Source organism: Emydura macquarii, unplaced genomic scaffold, assembly GCF_026122565.2.
Source record: "Emydura macquarii macquarii isolate MOO-44397 ecotype Brisbane River unplaced genomic scaffold, CSIRO-AGI_Emac_v2 contig_2636, whole genome shotgun sequence".
NCBI lineage: Eukaryota > Metazoa > Chordata > Testudines > Chelidae > Emydura > Emydura macquarii.
This window is the reverse complement of record NW_027132773.1, coordinates 26,858,695-26,879,629: the sequence shown is the minus strand read 5'-3', so window position 1 is coordinate 26,879,629 and position 20,935 is coordinate 26,858,695. Positions and strand designations below refer to the sequence as shown.

The following is a 20,935-nucleotide window of genomic DNA, read 5'->3' as shown; positions in this document are numbered from 1 at the left end:
ACCCCGAGGGCTAGAAAAAGTTGTAAAATACTGCAAATCCTGGTTTGTTTATTTATTTAGTAAAGGTAGCTTACAATTACAATAATAGCTGGAATATATGTTATGCATAAGGCTGGGAAAAAAATTTTCACACTTTTTTTTGGAAGGGGAAAGCAAAAAAATGCAGATTCAGCGACACAGAAATATTTCACAAATTTGTTTCGGTTTTGCCAAATTGTTCTGGTAAGAAAAAACACTAACCCCTCTCTCCCCGCCCAAAAAAACCATTTTGTTTTGACATTTTTAAGTGAAATGTTTCAATTTTTCACTTTGAAATAACCTTCTGTTTCAGAATTTTCTTTGATTTTTTTTTTTTTTTTTTTTACTTAAAATTGTCAAAATCTAAACAAAACATTTTGCTTGACCTGAAATATTTCCCCCACCCCTACTTTTCAATTCACTGAAATTTTTTTAAAAATGTTTTTGGTTCAACAAAAAATGAAATTAAAAAAAAAATGTTTTGGAATCATCAGCAAACAAAAAAATCCATTATTTGCCCAGCTCTGGTTGTGCAGCCATTTTAGGATTTTCATTTTGTTTTGTATAGAGTAAATGTTTACTCATTCTTATGAATAGATTTTTAATTATAATGGTTAGGATGATCACAGTTAAGGCTGCACTACAATTTCCATACTAAATCATTGTTTCATACATTTTTGACCTAAACATTTCATTTTTGGGCTAGAATTGCCATTCTGGAAAGTGATTTTTTGGACAAGTTTAGCAATTTTAAATTTAAGATTAGGAGAGTGGAAAACACATTTCTCCCCATTGCAAAAAAACAAACAAACAAACAAAAAAAAAAACCAAACTCCAGCTTCCCACTTAATAACCATAACAAAACACAACTGAACTTTGAAACGTCAAAGGTAGCCTATAAACAGGCCTTAATGTCCACTATGCATTTTGTTAAAAGCTATGGGGGAAAAATGTTACTTTGATGACTGTGAAAATGCATGACTGAGCACTGTGCTTTAGCAAGTTATGCAAAGATCTTAGCTGGGGATTTAAAGATGGATGTGGTGCAAAATTAAGCAGCTATACTCCATAGGCCCATTAGCTGCAGAGAAAGAGGCTGTCAAGCTGTGCTGATAAAAGCAGTGGAGCTTATTAGTTCTGTATGTTAGTGAACAGTGAACTTGTGCACCTTGCAAGCTCTGCAAAATGATTCGCTCTCAGGGAAGGTGGCAGAGGTTATTAGTGATAAGATTATAGCCTGATTGGAACCACATTTCGCCAATTCTGGATAGAGGCATTATAACCTAACTGAAGTCAATAGAGTTATACTGGTATAAATGAGACAAGAATCAGGCCCTTCACCTGCATTTCCTACATATAGATCTTTTATATATTGCTGCCTGTTGTTTACAGGTACCTGTTATCTTTTGACAACTGATGCCTGTTAATTATAGCCCTGCACATTTCTGTTCCTGTTTTTATAAAAGAAACTTCAGAAATTACTGCAACATTAGGGGCTACAAAGTTAAGTACTTGAAAGTCAGGAAATATTTTTAATTATGTGATCTCAATTTATCTTAATGCTCATGTGTACCTAAGGTTACAGCATCCCTTTAGAAAGGGGAATCTGTAAGTGGCTGGATCCGCCAGGTTAAATCTGTTTTATTAGCAGACTTAAGGCTCCAGAGGATTGGAGTGAATCTATATTATAATTAAGGATGTGATTTTGTCACAGAGGTCATGGATTCCGTGACTTTAATGGACCTCCGTGACTTCTTCAGCTTCAGCCCAGCCGCAGGTGTGGGGCCTGGGGCAGCTCTCAGTCCTCCCTGGGGGTTGGAGCAGCAGACCCTTGAGTGGCTTTCAGCCCTCAGGGCCTGGAGCAGTGGAGCTGGAGCAGCAAGACTGGTGCAGCTCTCAGCCAACACCCAGCCCAGGCAGCTTAGACAACCAGTCCCCCCTGCCCACGGACAGGTCATGAGCTGCCATGAATTTTTGTTTATTGCCTGCGACCTATCCATGACTTTGATGAAAATTTCTGACAAAATCTTAATCTTAATTATAATGAGAGCTTGGCAAGAAAGGGTTTCCCATCCTGTGCAAATTTTCAAGATATCAAATCTTTTTCATTCCACATGGGGAGAAAACCAAGACCTTTTGACGTGTTTTTTTTTGGTAATGACACTCACCCAGCTAGGAACAGCCAGTGGCCCTATGGTTAAAGCACTCACCTGGGATGCGGGAGACCTAGGTTCAATCTGCTCTAAATCTCTACCAGTTTCTCTTCACTAATCACTGGGCTATTTGCTATTTTAAGAGGGTCTCTCTCTCTCTCCCTCATTTTGAGCAGAAATTCTGTCCTGGACTTAAAAAACCTGACCCTTTCACATATGAAAAGTATTGGTTTTGCTGAATCGGCATTTTCCAACAGAAAATGTTTTGTTGACAGATTCCCAACCAGCTCTAATTACAGTGCCTTGGTGTAAGTAAAATTTGGCAGTGTTGCCAACTCTTCCAATTTTATCATGAATCTCATACGGCCAAATGTTTTTCTTAAAGTCTTGGAGTCATGCAACCAGGGAGAATGTCAGCTTTTTCTTTCTATTTTTTTTTTTTTTTAAGGACAAAGAGAAAGGATAGAATACATGATCCATATGTAAGCTAAAGGCTCAAAAACCAAGAGAGACAGAGAGAGGGAGAAACAAAAACGCCACAACCTCAAATTTATTATTGTTTAAAATTTGCATGATTTATAAACCAATCTCATGATCCTTTGGAGCCTGACTCATGATTTTTGAATGCTTGGCATTGACAATACTGCTTTTGTATTTCCTGACTTTTGAATGATTAACTGAGCACAATTTTTTAGTTTAATTATTGAATCACTTACTAGCCTTAACATCATGAGGGTGATGTTTATAACTTTGGCAATCCTTCCAGTAAGATAGCTCACATAAAAACAAATTCCACAAAATAAATAAGACTTTCTAAATCTTGAGGACAGAATATCTTTTAATTCATTAGAGAGACAAGGTGGGTGAGGTAAATCTTTTATTGGACCAACTTCCGTTGATGACAGAGAAACTTTCAAGCTACACAGAACTTTTCTTCAGGTGTGGGAAAGGAACTAAGAATGTCACAGCTAGAAATAGATAGTTTAGCATAAGTAGTTAGCAAATATTCTAAGGAACCATTCAAGGTGAAGTGGCAGCTGGGAGCTACTGACCTCATAAGTGAACCTACCTACCTCATATAAGGGATATAACCAAAAGCCTTATAATAAGCTGTGGGAAATGTATATAAATCACATTTAATAAAGATGTATTATTTGCTTTCTCATAAACTCTTCAGTACAATTAAAGAAATGCATATTGTGGGGTCAGAGCTATTTTGCATAATTATTTCTGGATTATAAATATCATTCTCTTTAACACACTGATGGATTGGAAGATTCCCAAGACAGAGAAGAAGCAGAGTGATAAAATCAGATTCAGTATTTCAATTTAATGCTCTAGATTAGAGGGATGCTTGCAGATGGCAACACCTATTTGGTACAACCGTTCAGCAGGAATCTGCTTCGGGCAGACTCATCAGCAAGGACAATGTAACAACAGGTCATACCTCTTTCCATGTAAACACATCTTAGAAGATCTTAAATACCTGTCCCTAATTAACAAAAAAATTTACCAACTGTCCAATTAAAGCCCCAAGCTATTCCGGAAACCAACTAGAATCAGTACGGCTGCTAGAAAACTTTACAGCATGCATTTAACAGGAAGATCAGCTCTCCTAGTTTCAGTATTGTTTCAAAAGAAACAAGTGCCTCATTTCTGACATGTGTAAGTTTAGGGCCAGATTCTGATATCCGCACTCATGTTGAGTGGCACTGTACTTTGCAAATACTCCCACTGAAGGAGATGGGACTAGCTGTGGTGTAAAATGCTATTCAGCATGAGAAAGGGTATCACAACAATGTCCTTATACACTAGCTGCCTTTTTAGCAATATGAATATTAACTTCTTTGGAAAAAGTCAGTTTTTTAGCTGAATGACTGCATGACAAAATAAGCAAATATTCATCACATTTTATGCATTACACATACCTGGACCTGAAGAAGAGTTCTGTGAAAGCTCGAAAGCTTGTCTTTCTCACCAACAGAAGTTGGTCCAATAAAAGGTATTACTGCACTCACCTTGTCTGTAATATCCTGGGACCAACATGGCTACAACACTGCATACATACCTAGACTAATTATATAGCTTATAAAATTATGTGGGCACACACACACTTACAGGAACCCGCTCTGCAAACCACAGGCCTGTCTATAAATGGCCTTCTTCTTACACGCACTGTAAAGCAGCCACTTTAAATTTTTACAGTAGGCTTTGCCGCCACTATCTCCTCTTACCTTTTATGGAATTCCTGGCAGTGATCTCAGCAATTGCTTGTGGTTGTGCTGTCATTATTATAACCTATGGCACAGGCTTGCTCATCTAACAATTATCCTCTGCACATCCAACACTTATGTGAACTCATTACCGATATTTAGTATCATAGATGACTTTCCTTATGCTCTTAAGCTTCTTGAAAAATGATGTTAAATAAGACTGCACCTAACATTGATCCCTAATTTGATACCTTGCCATTTGTCATGATTTTTTTTTAAAAAAACCAATCCTTTGGCCAGTTTTAAACAACCTGGCATTGTTCATATTCAAGCCAATATGATGTAATTTAAAAAGCAGGATTTCATGACACTACTAAATGATTCATTAAATCCAGATACAGTATATAACATCCACTGAATTCTATTTTTTTAAAAAGCAGCTATTGAGTGTATTTGGCAACATTTTTCCTGTAGAAACAGTGCTACTTGTTTGGTTCCATAATTCTCTCAGAAGTAAATCATCCAATCAGCTGCTTGCAATCACTCAGCGTTGTGTAGTTGAGTTGTGTACATCTGATGAGATGATTAAACTTTTGATGTTCAGTTTTCCCTCCCATAATATATGTTCCATTATCTTAGTAGGAATTAAATCAGACATATGGGACAATGTCAGAAACACTCTTCTTTCATTCTTTTTTTGGAAGACTAATACCACATTTGATCCTTCCTCCTGCAAACTTCCTGGGACCACATTTGGTCCTCCTTCACCTTAATTTCTTGGTATTTCCCCATTTCTCTTCAAAAGTCATAAAGTAAAATCCTGGGCCAATTGAAGTCAATAGGATTGACTTGATAAATGACTTGGTTTCACCAATGTTCTCTTATACAGTGTATCTTAACAAATACAAGTGCATACTTCAACAAATGTTTCCTACCTTCAATTCACAATCTTCATTTACTGCTAAATTTCCAGGCTTTAGATCCTGTAAATATATCAAGCTTGAGATGGACTTTTACAACAAACAGAAAAATACACTTTTTAAATAAAAACCACAGCCTTAAGTAGAGGAAATTGTGACAGATAGGGCAATTCCTTGTAATGTCCTTGAAAAACTTACTGAATTAAAAGTTTAAAAGTATCTCTGGAGTCTATTGGATTAAATGCAAAGTTTATGTATGATTGTATATAACTTATCTAGGGGAAAATGTGGCCAACATAAACCTTGGAAAGAATTATGAACTTCAAAAGTACTATTTTAAACAATGTGCCAGACAAGAAGGAACTTTTGGGGCACACAAAGTCAAGTGGGTTACCTAGGAAATACTTGTGGGGAGATGAATGCAAATTCCCATCTCTGGACCCAACCTTTTGAAGTTATATCCTGAGGAGAGAACTATTGTCTGATTACCTATTCCCAGAATGTGAGGATCAAAGGCCTAGGCTGTATAAAGACTTATTCCCGGGGTTGCTTGTTCTGAGTAAAAACTGTTATGAATATGTAACTGCAGAAAATCCCCTTCATGGGGTTTGAAAAACTGACCACCTACCAAAGTCCTTGCTGATAAGCTTATCTGCATGCATGTGGATTCTTTTATTATTTTTAATATGTTTTCTCTGTAATGCTTTCACTTTAGGAATAAATGTGCTTGCTTAGAAAGACTATATGGTGACTTATAATGGTGGGCAATTACAACTGTTCACAGCTTCTGAGGAGAAAACAAAGTGCAGATGCAGGCTTGTTTAGGCAGTCTGGCTTCCCGGGGAACTCAGAGTAGGCAGAGAACTGTGCAGCCTGAAAAATCCTGGTCAGGAGGGAGTGAGACGCAGGTCTCTGCCCAAGAGAGGGGTTGACTGGGGAACTGGAAGCCTAAGAATGGGTGCCCTGGGTGGACCACAGAGGGGGAATACAGGGGCAATTGCCCTGAACTGTGACAGAAGTGTTCTTTTGGTATAATCACTTGAAACAGCAACATATGTATTCTACCTTATAATCAAGACCAGTGCAAAAACAGGCAACACAATTATGACATTGTAAAAATCTGGAGATATGTTGGATTTTTCTGCAATTTTTTCTTACGGAATGAACTTCTGTTCTATTAACAGAGTCTTGATGAAAAGTTTGTTGCTGTTTGTCTAGAAAAAATAGAACTATCCTAGACACCTCATTAAAGTATTTAGTTTGGACATCAAAGCCTAATTTCCACCATTTAAAAACCAACATCATGACGTGAAGTCTTATATAAACTCAACTGAAATCAAATAGCTTTCCTTCACGCTGTTAAGCCACATGTGTGTTCTTGGCAGAAGTCTTCAATGAAAGGTTATTCGTATGAATCATGTTTATTACAGTAGTGCGTAAGGGCCAACCAAGAACGGAGCTCCATTGTGGTAAGCACTGCACAAACAGAGAGGAGTAGATGGTCCCTTCCCTGAAGAGATTACAATCTAAATAGAGGAGGTAGACCCAGGGTGAGGGAAGGAGCTATAACACACAAGCAAATTGTGAATCTACATCAGTTGGCACTTAAGCAGAGAGTTTACCCATCTGGGATGTATTGAATATTAAAGGAGATAAACATGATCAGACCTTCTTTAGTCAGAACATGCTCTCCTGTCTTAGGCAAAGTTTGGATACAAGGAATTTCCTGCCAATTTGACTCACTTGAATTGAGGCTGTCACATTAAAAAAAATGCCAACAATAAAGGGGCAGGTCTTGATTTCCCCACTCTCTCACAGCAACATCAATATCCCTCCTCCATTCAACTGGTGCAAGACTTTGAGACTATAGATAGGGGAGGAGACTCAAACAGCATTGAAAACCTCAGACCCTTTAATTTTATTATACAAGATTAAATGATCTGTAGAGATTCACAGATTTAGGGAGAAAATCTGCAAAAGTTGTGGGAAATTCTGCTGAGATTTATGTCAACCGTACCATAAAAACAAGATGCTCGTAGAAAATTTCTGCACAACTTTCCAACTGTCCATCCTGAGAATGGATGGGGGAAACAAAGCAGACGATGTGGACTGTTAACATCATAGGGGCATTGGAGAGAGATAAAGGAGACAAAGAGTTGTAAAGGTTCTACAATGGAGCTGAAAGATGATCAGTCAGCAAGGGGAAACAGAAAAAAGGCTGAGGGTACGTCTTCATTGACGGTGGCAAATTCGCCGCTGTCAGATTGATCTATCCGGATCAATTGAACAGTCAGCGAAGAGCCGCTCAATCAATCCGGAACTTGACTTGTTAAAACCACCCCCTCAAGTGGCGCAGTGCAGTGAAGATTCCACGTAGAAGAGGAGTTACGAAGTCGACGGGAGTTTCTCAAGCTACTCTGTGTAGCTTGCGTAACTCCCGTTGACAGTCGCTGAATTTGAAGGTAAGTGTAGACCAGGCCTGAGTGGTTGTCAAGCTGAAACTCTACAACAGTTTTGGGAGCTAACAGAAGTGTTGCATCATGTTGGGTATGTGATGAGTGATAGAATTTCCAGCAGTCAAATTAAAGCAACCAGGGCAAAATACATTTTTTATGGTGCTCCTAGTATTTTACTACAAAGGACTGATTTCTTCTTTTGGTTAAGATAGGGCAGCTAAGTCTTTGTGGAGGAATGGTGAAGTTTGCAAAAGCAAGGGCAGGCAATCTAAAATGTTTTCATTTTAAAACTCTCACACGGATTTCATATGAGCTTTGGTTGGATTTTCAAAAGAAATCAAAATGGTCAATTTTATGTCAGTCCAAAAATTTAGATGGAAAAAAAATGTTTTTGTCAAAATAGTCAGTGGAAATTTCTGACTTTTTGTCAATTCTCTGAAACTTTTTGCATCGTGGCTGAAAATGTTTCAGTTTTTATGTGCTCTGTTTTCCAATAAAATTTTTTTTTTTTTTTTTTTTTTTAAAAGGAAAATACACAGTTCATGCAAATTTTTGTTTAGTCAAAAATCCAATCCAAAAATCCAAAGTTTTGATGGAAAATTTTCAACCAGTCCTAGTGTAGTCACTGGTTGTTCTGAAACCCTCTATATGGGGAATCACATCAATTAAAAAACATTCAACCAAAATGAATCAAGTTAAGAATGGCATGAGAACGATATCCATGGACATCAATGCACACAAACATCTACAGAATACGAATAAAAAAGCCCACAAGTATTTTTAATACTGTTTTCACTTACCCTGTGAATTATGCCTGCTGAATGGATATACTGTGAAAACAAAAAGATCTGTTATTTGACACTTGCTGGACTCTCAATAAATTATTATTTCATTTCTGCTGAAAAAGTGGCCATACGTGGTGCTAAAGTGATCTGAAATTAATAAATATTCCTTTGCTATGCTGATGATCTTCATGGCTGTATTTTACACCTTTCAGAAAACAATGAGTCAATCAAATGTGTTGTTATATAAAAATATTGAAATATCATTCGCTACTAAGTATCATTCTGATCTCTCTTCACTTTTCTAATCAGGTTTACATAATATTACATCAAATATTCAAAGAAAAAAGTGTACTCATTTTATGAAACAATTGCAACTCATTCACCCTATGAATTTCCTACCAAGGACATTAGAGAATTTTAGATGAAGTTCATACTGGATTCCTAAAATTAAACATAAGGGTATAAGATTATTTTTGCTGTCTAAAGAAAAACCATTTCTCACGTATAAAGCTGCTGCTTTTTCAACCTAAAATCATTATTTGTGTAGCCCTATTTGAATACTGATATTGAATCAGGTCATCATTTTTCCTCTCAATTTCTTTGCGGATTACTTTTGTGTCCAGAAAATCTGTCATTATTAGAAAAATAAAATCATCCTGAAACTGGGTTGTGAACTATACTGATTACAATAAATCCTGCTGTTTTACTTACTGTAAATTCCTGAGCTAGCTACAAGCGACATCTAAATTGCACAATCACAGAGTAGGTTCAGATGCCTCTGATAAAGCCCAGATTTAAGCATGTTGCTTAAAGTCTGCAACAATGCTGCCATAGGATTTAAGTACATGTTTAACTTTAGGAAAGAAGATGCTCAACTTTAAGCATGTGCTTAAGCACCCTTCCTGAATCGGTATTCTTTCCTGAATAAATGCCTGAATGCAAACAAACCTGAGAACAATATTAAAATACATTTTGGTCATCTTTCCAGGGCTCTGTGTGAGGACCCTCAAGTTTTCAAAACATGTAGCTCAACACAATGGATGTCCAAGGACTAGAGTTTGGGAGAAACTGACGTTTAGACCATATTGAGCAGCACAGGCTATGTTCTAATAGAGATATGCCAATGTTGTACATTCCAGTTACTGGGACCTTCTGCAGTTCTGTAGACAGTTTGGTAAGTAAGGGAGATAATATTGTTGTTACATCACTGTTGTGGCTAATAACATTGGTTACTCAAGGGGACAACCAGGAAGATGCAAAAGCTAGACTGAGATGTATGTAATGTTTGCTTTTTTGGTATCAGTAGCAATTTGAATTAGACTAGTTTTGACAGTCCACTTGAAATAGTGTGCTATATTTTATTGTGTTGCATCTTTGAGATATATCATAGCGTGACGATAAGACTCTGTAAGCTCACTATATATAACACAACACTGTTTGGGAATTAAATGAAAATGTCTACGTTGTTTGGATTTGTAGTCTTGGTTTAAATGCTCAGGAGTGTAACAGTTATACTCAAATAAGGGACTATTCTTGATTTGTAAACCACTAACTTCTAAACAAAACAATCAGAAGGCATATACCTGCCTTCATCCTAACACTTGAACTGTTCTGCCTGGTTCCATCTCTGACTCTCCTAGCTGGGTTAATGTTTCCAACAACCCACAAGATCTCCATAGAGATCAGAGCAGTTACTGATGAATATTCTGCTGGAATGAGTTGTGAACAGAAGATTCCATATTAAGCTTCACTCAGAGATCTTCCAACAGACTTATTTCATTAAGCAGAATGGGTATAATGGGTGAGTTAGTAGCAGTTATGTCCATATGCAAAGTGCTTTACAAACACTAACCAACCAATCAGGCTCCAATCCTGATCCATCCCTAAGTGGCAGGAAGGGACAGTAAGACCCACCCATCAGCCTGGTGTGCTAGGAGTGCAGAGGCAAATGAGTTCCTTGTTCTCTGAGCAGCCCTCCACAAATCCTGCCTCTATCCACCCCCAAAAGGAACCATGAAATTAAACCATAAGCCCTAAGTTGCAAGGAGTCATAGATGCGTGTTAGAGTTGCCAACTCTCCAGGATTGTCCTGGAGTCTCCAGGAATTAAAGATTAATCTTTAATTAAAGATTATTTCATGTGATTAAACCTCCAGGTATATGTCCAACAAAAACTGGCAACCCTAAGGGGGGGGAGGGTCTTAGCCATCCTCCTCAGCAGACATAAATTGTGTGTTTTAGTTTTAGATCTCTGTGCTTACAAGCAACAGACCAGAACAGGAACTAGTATTTCAAGGTGTCCAGTTTTTAAGCAGGGTAATGATATGACAAGGATGAAATGCCTCCCATGCATGTATTGGTTTTGTGATCTTTCCTTTTACTGTATTTCAGTGGATACATCAGATCATATAAGGATCTAAAGATTAAGACTATACAGTTTGTTACTATTGTTGCACTGAGTGCAAGGGGAAATAAACCTTCATAGACCAAAATTTAGTGGTTTTTTTTCTTTTCCATGTATGAAATCTAAGTGTCAGTACCGGAATCTAGTGGCCTCTACCCCTACTTGCATATCAGGCCCTGTGTAGTACAGTAAAAACACCTGCTTCCCATGCAGCTCGATATACAATTTAAGGCAATGCTGTTCAGAGTCCAATTTATCTCTGTCCGTTGCAAGGACTAAATAACTCCTCATCCCACCACATTACACAGAGGTTCCCTCTCTCTCATGACATCATTTGTTTTGAAAGCCAACTTCTCTTGAACTACTTACAGCAATGAGTTTACAAGCCCTATATTTGCTTTCCTAGTGCTGCTTTCATATTAGGACACAGTTGTCGGCCCTTGGCTTTATGTTCTTTTAGACCACCTTTAGCTGATGTGATTATGAAATAGTTTCTTGGTGTGACATAATATGAGCAAAAAGTGCAAGAGGAGTCATAACAAGAAGTGCCACAATAAATGAGCAGGCCTGGGAGAGGGACCACACACAGTGGAAACATTCAGCTGGTAGTCAGTTCCATTTGTGAATTGCCTGCAGACCAGACGGTTCCAGCACCATCACTAGGGAGCGACAAACAACCTCCGATACTTCCTTCCAAAGAACTGACTACTGTGGAGAGAAGTGGGGAAAGATGTTGGTGACATGGAACATAGCCTGTAACACTATTTCTGCCACTAACTGGAGCATACTAGCAACTATGAAGTGCTATTTATTTTGTGGATGAATGGGTGAAGTATATCAGGATGAAAGAAGACTGCTTAAACAAGAGGAAGTCCTGCCACTTGGGTACAGAGTCCTGAGAGTATTTCCATGGAAGTGTTTCAGTTAGAAGTCAGATTCCCAACAAAGTCTGGTAACAAACAAACAAGGAAAGGGTTGACATCTCCTGGCAACGGCCAGTTTTATTTTTGAGCAATGTGTCACAATGACTGTATACATCCCAAATTGTTTCTTGATATCTTCTCACTGAAGCCCCTAATATTTCAAAAAGAGTACAGATGCTAAAATAGAGTGCAAAACTGTATGCAGTCGGGAAGCAAACAGTCGGCCCAGGGATTTATACACACAAGAATGCAGGCTATAGAAGCAGAAATTAAAATAATTTCAGCCTCAGGAGTTTTAGTAAAAATGGACCTCAGCCACCTTCAGGGAAAAGAATGGTTTTCCTTAAACATCCTACTTTCGCTAATGGTCTCTCCCCCACTGCAACCAGGAATGAGTGTTAGAAATGCAAAGGTGGCGAGGAACTCATTTAAACACTTTGGATATAATTTACATGTTTACTAAACACCCTTCTTAATAGAGAGATAGTGAGACAAAATTATTTAGCACTTCGTTTCCGATGCTAGGTTTCTTTTATAAATGTTTGTTTCTTTGTAAATCAAGATATTTGAATCCACACTACTGAAGGAACTGCTCCCACTTAGTTCAGAATATTTTCACTTCGACCAAGTCTCTCTTTAAAATGGGATTTTGCCCTCTCCTATTATGGATTTTTACCCCTTCTCTCATAAAATTATCTATTTGTTAGAAGAGAGACTTACACCATAACAGTCATTTCCCTCACAACACTGCCATCGTTTCATCTTTCTCTGATTAGGATGAACAAATTAATGTGTAGTACAGAAACCTTGGGAATAGCTAAAAGGCAAATTCCTACCCAAATTCCTGAATGGACAGTTCAATACATTGCTGCACTCTCATCATCAGTCACCAAGATAATAAGTGTTCTTGGCAGCACATAAACTATCTGGGCAGAGTAAGGGGTTATGCAAAAGAGCACTAGACTATGAAGGAATCTCCTCTGCTCAGCAGCATGAGTTTCAGGCACAGTGAAGGCATGCATTGAGAGAAGTGACTTAGCAGCGTACATCCAGGGAGAGGAAGAAAGAAGGAGAAATGTATAGGAGGAAAGGAACCAAAATAAATGAGTGGAGAGAAACAACAGACTTGGAGGGGTGGAAAGGAAGGGATAATGGTAGCGCAAATGGGGATGAGGAGCAGAAAGAATAAGAGCGGGCAAAAAGTGAAGAATTAACAAGGCAAAGGAAGCTTAGAAGAGGGTACTTTTATGGCACAAAGGGTGAAGTTCTCAAACTGTCCTATCTTCAAGTAATGCCTTCTGGCACACGTGAACAAGAATGCAGAGATCTTGTCTAATCCTACATCCCAAAACCATCATCTATACTAGCGTGACTGGCACCCTCTGCTCAAGAGAGGCCCAAGATTAGGACAGAAGGTATAGTGAGAGCTGGAACTCAAGTGCCCAGGCATTCATAAAAGGAAATCTGTTCAGTGCCTGCCTGCAATATGCCTGGCTCAATGCAAAGCGCCCACAGTCTTCTATGAGCCCTACATTCTCTCAAGTATAAATTACAAACTGCAACACATTTTAAAGTTTTCCCAGTCTACAAGCTCATCCTTTAGTATGATCTAAAACTGAACTAAAGTCAAACTGGAAGAGAGACAAGCAAGACAGAGCACATTGTACTTTTAACTAGCGTCTGGTCATACCAGTACATCTGCCATTTTATGAAGTTATCGACTATTTTCCACAGCTGAAACTGAAGTTACATTTTGAAAAGGTAAAAGCTTCGGCAGTGCACAGGCAGCGAGCACTGTGAGGCAGTGAAGAGGATGGGCAGGAATGAAATGACTAGCAATGGCTGTATAACTTTTTGAATGGGTAAAAGTAAAGCATAGAAGGCCTGATATAAATGTGAATCTTCCCACTGACTTCAACAGCTTTTGAACCAAGTCCCTGGAGCATTTCAGGGTATAATCAATACAGAAAGATGTGACAAGGGAATTTGCAAAGTGAAGTCCAGCAAATATTTGGGGGAAGGGGGAAGGGAAAGGGGGAAGAAATGACTGAATTTAGTGCTCATGAAAACCAGAGTTGAATAGCACTAAGTTGAGCCTAAGATAACAAGGGCTGGTGCTAAGGCAGCATCACTCAGACAAACAGCACTGCACTATCCCTGCTTTTAGATTAGTTCCTTAGGAGACTTTTCCACAGTTCCTTAGGAGACACGGTACTTGCTCAGAGTGAATTAATGCAAGGAGAAATATCCATGTCACTCTATTTTGGATGACAGGTGAAGTAATAAAGATTGTTGAATATCTGTCTCACACTATGAAAGAACTAAAACAACAAAAATTAACAGTTGAATAAAGCTGTAGGTTTCTGCTGATAATGCTGAGGTTATTAGAGATGCACTCCTTCATATGACCGGAAGGAAAGCAGTTTTGCAAATAGTCAAGGGAATAATTACTATTGAAAGATACAGTAAGATTAGGATGATGTGCTATCCTGGTTTACTAGGATTATCTTAGCATCCTCAGTGTAAGTTTCGTTGGAACTGGAATGCCAGGTCACTTAAGGAGCTTCCTCCCATTTTGTCTTTACTCAATGTGCTGCTTTAGAATCATAGAAGATGAGGGTTGGAAGGGACCTGAGGAGGTCATCCCCAAGAAAGAGAACCTACATGCCCACCATGCAGATAGAGGTAAGGAATCGTTTTCAGGCTCTCTGCACAGGTTCTACGGCAGAGATCAATTTGGAAGACTCATCTGAGGGAATGGATCAGAAGGAGAGACTGTTGATCAGAAGGCAAGGGATGCATTGTCCTAGGGATGGGGGTTCCACAATCACCATTCCCAAGAGGAAGAAAAGGGTGATGGTGGTCAGGGACTCTCTCCTAATGGGGACGGAGTCATCCATCTGCCGTCCGGACCGGGAAACTAGAGAAATGTGCTGCTTGCCTGGAGCTAGGATTCAGGATGTGACAGAGAGACTGCCAAGACTCATCAAGTGCTCAGACCGCTATCCCTTCCTACTTCTCCATGTGGCCACCAACGATACTGCCAAGAACGATCTTGAGCGGATCACTGCGGACTATGTGGCTCTGGGAAGAAGGATAAAGAAGTTTGAAGCACAAGTGGTGTTCTCATCCATCCTCCCTGTTGAAGGAAAAGGCCCAGGTAGGGACTGTCGCATTGCAGAAGTAAATGCGTGGTTATGCAGGTGGTGTCGGAGAGAGGGCTTTGGATTCTTCAATAATGGGATGTTGTTCCAGGAAGAAGGATTACTAGGAAGAGATGGGATTCACCTAATGAAGAGAGGGAAGAGTATCTTCACAGACAGGCTGGCTAACCTAGTGAGGAGGGCTTTAAACTAGGTTCGATGGGGAACGGAGACCTAAGCCCGAAGGTAAGTGGGGAAGTGGGACACCACAAGGAAGCAGAAGGAGGAGGGTGCAGCAGGGGAGGCTTCCTGAATTGCACTGAGAAAGTAGGGCAATCGGCCAGCTATCTCAAGTGCCTATACACAAATGCAAGAAGTCTGGGAAACAAGCAGGAGGAATTGGAATTCCTGGCACAGTCAAGAAACTATGACATGATTGGAATAACTGAGACTTGGTAGAGTAACTCGCACGACTGGAGCACTGTCATGGATGGGTATAAACTGTTCAGGAAGAACAGGCAAGGGCAAAAGGGTGGAGGAGTTGCACTGTATGTAAGAGAGCACAATGATTGCTCTGAGCTCCAGTATGAAACTGGAGATAAACCAGTTGAGAGTCTCTGGGTTAAACTTAGAAGCAAGAACAATAAAGGTGATGTCATGGTGGGTGTCTGTTATAGACCACCAGACCAGGAGGACGAGGTAGATGAGGCTTTCTTCAATCAACTAGGGAAAGTTTCCAGTTCACAGGACCTGTTTCTCATGGGGGACTTCAATCACCCTGACATCTGCTGGAAGAGCAATACAGCAGAGCACAGACAATCCAGGAAGTTTTTGGATAGTGTTGCAGACAACTTCCTGGTGCAAGTGCTGGAGCAACTAACTAGGGGTCATGCTTCTCTTGACCTGCTGTTCACAAACAGGGAAGATTTGGTAGGAGAAGTAGAAGTGGGTGGCAACCTAGGCAGCAGTGACCATGAGATGGTCGAGTTCAGGATCCTGACAAAAGAAAGAAAGGAGAACAGCAGGATATGAACCATGGACTTCAGAAAAGCAGACTGACTCCCTCAGGGAGCTGATGGGCAGGATCTCCTGGGAGGCTAATATGAGAGGGAAAGGAATCCAAGAAAGCTGGCTGTATTTTAAAGAAACCTTATTGAGGGCACAGGAAGAAACCATCCCGATGTGCAGAAAGAATAGCAAATATGGTGGACCTGCAGCTTGGCTTAACAAAGAAGTCTTTGGTGAATTTAATTACAAAAAAGAAGCTTACAAGAAGTGGAAGCTTGGTCAGATGACTAGGAAGGATTATAAAAATACTGCTCGAACATGCAGGAATGAAATTAGGAAGGTCAAAGCACAATTGGAGTTGCAGCTAGCAAGGGATGTGAAGGGGAACAAGAAGAGTTTCTACAGGTATGTTACCAACAAGAGAAAGATTAGGGAAAGTGTGGACCCCTTACAGAATGGGGGAGGCAACCTAGTGACAGAGGATGTGGAGAAAGCTGAGGTACTCAATGCCTTTTTTGCCTCTGTCTTCACAGACAAGGTCAGCTCCCAGACTACTGCACTGGATGGCACAGAATGGGAAGGAGGTGAACATCCTGCAGTGCTGAAGGAACAGGTCCAAGACTATTTAGAAAGATTGGACATACACAAGTCCATGGGGCCAGATGCAATGCATTCTAGGGTGCTGAGGGAGTTGGCTGATGTGATTTCAGAGCCATTAGCTATTACCTTTGAAAGCTCGTGGCATTGGGGGAGGTCCCTGATGACTGGAAAAAAGCAAATATAGTGCCCATCTTCAAGAAAGGGAGGAAAGAGGATCTAGGGAACTACATACCGGTCAGCCTCACTTCAATCCTTGGAAAAATCATGGAGCAGGTCCTGAAGGAATCCATTTTAAGGCACTTAGAAGAGAGAAAGGTGATCAGAAACAGTCAGCATGGATTCACCAAGGGAAAGTCATGCCTGACCAACCTGATTGCTTTCTATGAAGAAGTGACTGGCTTTGTGGATGTGGGGAAAGTGGTGGACGTGATATACCTTGACTTTAGCAAAGCTTTTGATACTGTCTCTCACAGTATTCTTATCAGCAAGTTAAAGTAGTATGGGTTGGATGAATGGACTATAAAATGGATAGAGAACTGGCTAGAGCACAGGGCTCAACGAGTAGTGATCAATGGTTCCATGTCTAACTGGCAGCCGGTCACAAGTGGAGTGCCCCAGGGGTCGGTCCTGGGGCTGGTTTTGTTCAACATCTTCATTAATGATCTGAAGGATGGGGTAGATTGCACCCTCAGCAAGTTTGCAGATGACACTAAGCTAGGGGGAGTGGTAGATAGCCTGGAAGGTAGGGATAGGATACAGAAGGACCTAAACAAACTGGAGGATTGGGCCAAAAGAAATCTGATGAGGTTCAACAAGGACAAGTGCAGAGTCCTCCACTTAGGACGGAAGAATCCCATGCACAGTTACAGACTAGGGACCGATGAGCTAGGTAGCAGTTCTGCAGAAAAGGAGCTGGGGATAACAGTGGATAAGAAGCTGGATATGAGTCAACAGTGTGCCCTGGTTGCCAAGAAGGCTAATAGCATATTGGCCTGCATTAATAGGAGCATTGCCAGCAGATCGTGGGAAGTGATTATTCCCCTCTATTCGGCATTGGTGAGGCCGCATTTGGAGTATTGTGTCCAGATTTGGGCCCCCCACTACAAAAAGGATGTGGAGAAGTTGGAGAGAGTCCAGCAGAGGGCAACAAAAATAATTAGGGGGCTGGAGCACAAGACTTATGAAGAGAGGCTGAGGGAACTAGGCTTGTTTAGTCTGCAGAAGAGAAGAATGAGGGGGGATTTGATAGCAGCCTTTAACTACCTGAAAGGGGGCTTCAGGGAGGATGGAGCTAGGCTGTTCTCAGTGGTGGCAGATGACAGAACAAGGAGCAACGGTTTCAAGTTGCAGTAGGGGCGGTCTAGGTTGGACATTAGGAAAAAGTTTTTCACTAGGAGGGTGGTGAAGCACTGGAATGGGTTACCTAGGGAGGCGATGGAATCTCCATCTTTGGAGGTTTTTAAGCTGCGGCTTGACAAAGCCCTGGCTGGAATTATTTAGCTGAGGTTAGTCCTGCTTTGAGCAGGGAGTTGGACTAGATGACCTCCTGAGGTCCCTTCCAACTCTATGATTCTATGATTTGATTCTAACTCCCTGCTTAAAGCAGGACCAACTCCAACTAAATCATCCCACCCAGGACTTTATCAAGCCAGGCCTTAAAAACCTGTAAGGATGAACCTCCTTAGGTAACCTATTCCAGTACTTCACCACCCTCATAGTGAAAAAGTTTTTCCTAATATCCAACCTAAACTTCCCCCACTGCAACTTGGGACCATTGTTCCTTGTTCTGTCATCTGCCACCACTGAGAACAGCCTAGCTCCATTCTCTTTGGAACCCCCCTTCAGGTAGTTGAAGGCTGCTATCAAATGCCCCCACACTCTTCTCTTCTGCAGACTAAATAAGCTCAGTTTCCTCAGCCTCTCCTCATAAATCGTGTGCTCGAACCCCCTAATTATTTTTGTTGCCCTCCACTGGACTCCCTCCAATTTGTCCACATCCTTTCTGTAGTGGGAGGCCCAAAACTGGACACAATACTCCAGATGTAGCCTCACCAGTGCCGAATAGAGGGGAATAATCACTTCCCTCAATCTGCTGGTAATGCTCCTACTAATGCAGCTCAATATGCCATTAGCCTTCTTGGCAACAAGGGCATATTGTTGACTCATATCCAGCTTCTTGTTCACTGTAATCTGCAGGTCCTTTTCTGCAGAACTGCAGCTTAGCTAGTAGCTCCTCAGCGTGTTGCAGTGCTTGGAATTATTCCGTCCTAAGTGGAGGACTCTGCACTTGTCCTTGTTGAACCTCATCAGATTTCTTTTGGCCCAATCCTCCAACTTGTCTAGGTAACTCTGTATACTATCCCTACCTCCAGTGTACCTATCACTCGCCACACCTTAGTGTCATCCGTGAACTTGCTAAGGTTGTAATCCACCCCATCATGCAGATCATTAATGAAAATGTTTAACAAAACCGATCCCAGGACCAACTCCTGGGCCACTCTGCTCGATGCAGGCTGCCAACTAGACATTGAGCTGTTGATCACTACCCGTTGAGCCTGATGATCTAGCCATCCACCACATCTACAGTCAACTCAGCCTGGTCTTTTAAGGTACATGAAACCCTTGATCTTGGGTTCCTATATCACTGAAAAGGCCCCGACCAATTTGTAGCTCTGGGAAGCCATGGTAGCCAGGCTGTCTCTGATGGCACTTTGGTTGCCACAAGGTATCTCTGAGCCGGCTGCCAGCAGCTAAGCAGGCTACTCTGCTGAACAGCTGTTGTGACCTCAGTTTGCCAGGATGACCAAATACACAACAGGGCAATGCAGTGTGGCTTAGGGCAGTGTTTCTCAACCTTTTTGATACCAGGGACCGGCTTGCTGCTTTCCTAAACTGTATCAGGGAGCATTCAGAGACCGGCGCCAGTCCATGGACCTGTGGTTGATAAACACTGGTTTAGGGGACTAAGTACCAGACTCCAAGTTCTTATCCCAGATCTGAGGCCAACACTCTCTGTAGTTTAAAATCAAGACACTTACTATTTCTGCCTTCCCCCATATGTAAATGGGGATTACAGCATTTACATACCTGATGGTGAAGGCATGGGATGATTAATTAGTGAATGTTTATGAAGGCTAAATAAAAGAGCTACAGTACACCAGCATGCAGGACAAAACCTTCTACTTGGAGCCACGGGCAAAGGAATAAATGGGGGAACAGGATTTATGAGTGACAAGACAAAATCATATACACTAAATCTAGGAATAGGAGAAAACAACACAGACACAAAGGGATAAATATACTAAGCAGTGGTGTGTGAGGTGAGAAGGAAGGGAAAAACAGCAATCTTTAGGCACCCATCATCATAGTAGCCAGGCATAATGTGTCCTGTTTTTTTTTATTTCAAATGTTTGCCAGGTCCAGAGTAAACCAGAAAGAAAAGCTGGTTTAGTATCACACATGACACGCTTTTCTCAGTTAGGGCTTGATTCTGTAGTTTATATAGCACAGGGGTACACACCCCACCATTATTAACCTCAAGGTAACTCTGCATGCTCTGCCTCTGTGCTGTTAATTTCAGGATCCAGGCCTTGAAGACCAAATATTCACAGAGGAAGAAGCAGCCAAAAATATACATCCAATTAAAAATTTTGCTATTCCATGGCCTTGTTGGAGTTAGTGTCTCAAGATAAAAGGAATTCAATTCTACAGAAATGGCTGTCATTGTGGGAAAGACAGGTTTCACCCTGCAAAACTAGGTCAAGGCACTTTCAGCAATCACATCTCAATTGTATGCTAAAATTGTTGTTGAAGCACAGCATGTTAATAAGGACAGAATACAGCATCTTTTAAAAGGAAGCTCTCTCCTTTTGGATGCACAGCGTTCAACAGAAGGAAACAACAAAAAAGAGAGACAATAAACCTTCATGATAAACAATATATTTAAAAACCAAAACAACACACACTAATTTAAAAGTAAGAATCAATGTTTTCATTTGCATTCCTTATCTAGAATGAGAAGATTCTAATCTTTCATTTACAGGAATCATTCAGGAACAGGGGGGAGGGTCAAAATATTTTTCTTTATTTTTTTATCATTCATGGTTCATAAAAATAATGTTAATAATCATTGCCCATTTTGTGAAAGCCAAGTGAAAACAAAACAGAGAACAATGAAGATGGAAATCTGTTTATTTAGCTGATATGAGGGAAAGACAAACCTACACATATACTAAACTGCTCTACAAAGTGTATGAGATTGGATACTTCAGAGGTAATTCACAGTAATTTATAAACAGTATCATTATTAAAAG

The 20,935-nt window shown here is 40.4% G+C and overlaps 1 protein-coding gene across 2 annotated transcripts in view; it reads right to left on the bottom strand.

Annotated features, from left to right (window-relative positions):
• MAPK12 (mitogen-activated protein kinase 12) overlaps window positions 1–20,935 on the bottom strand; it is a 58,772-nt gene that overhangs the window by 16,312 nt on the left and 21,525 nt on the right. Inside the window, exons 5-6 of one of the 2 annotated variants that reach the window (XM_067564334.1) lie at window positions 8,561–8,590; window positions 5,320–5,367 (exon numbers count right to left, since the gene is read on the bottom strand). In XM_067564334.1, the coding sequence (XP_067420435.1) occupies window positions 5,320–5,367; window positions 8,561–8,590 (78 nt within the window). The remainder of the gene's footprint in view (window positions 1–5,319; window positions 5,368–8,560; window positions 8,591–20,935) is intronic. The other variant, XM_067564335.1, reaches the window with a different exon arrangement.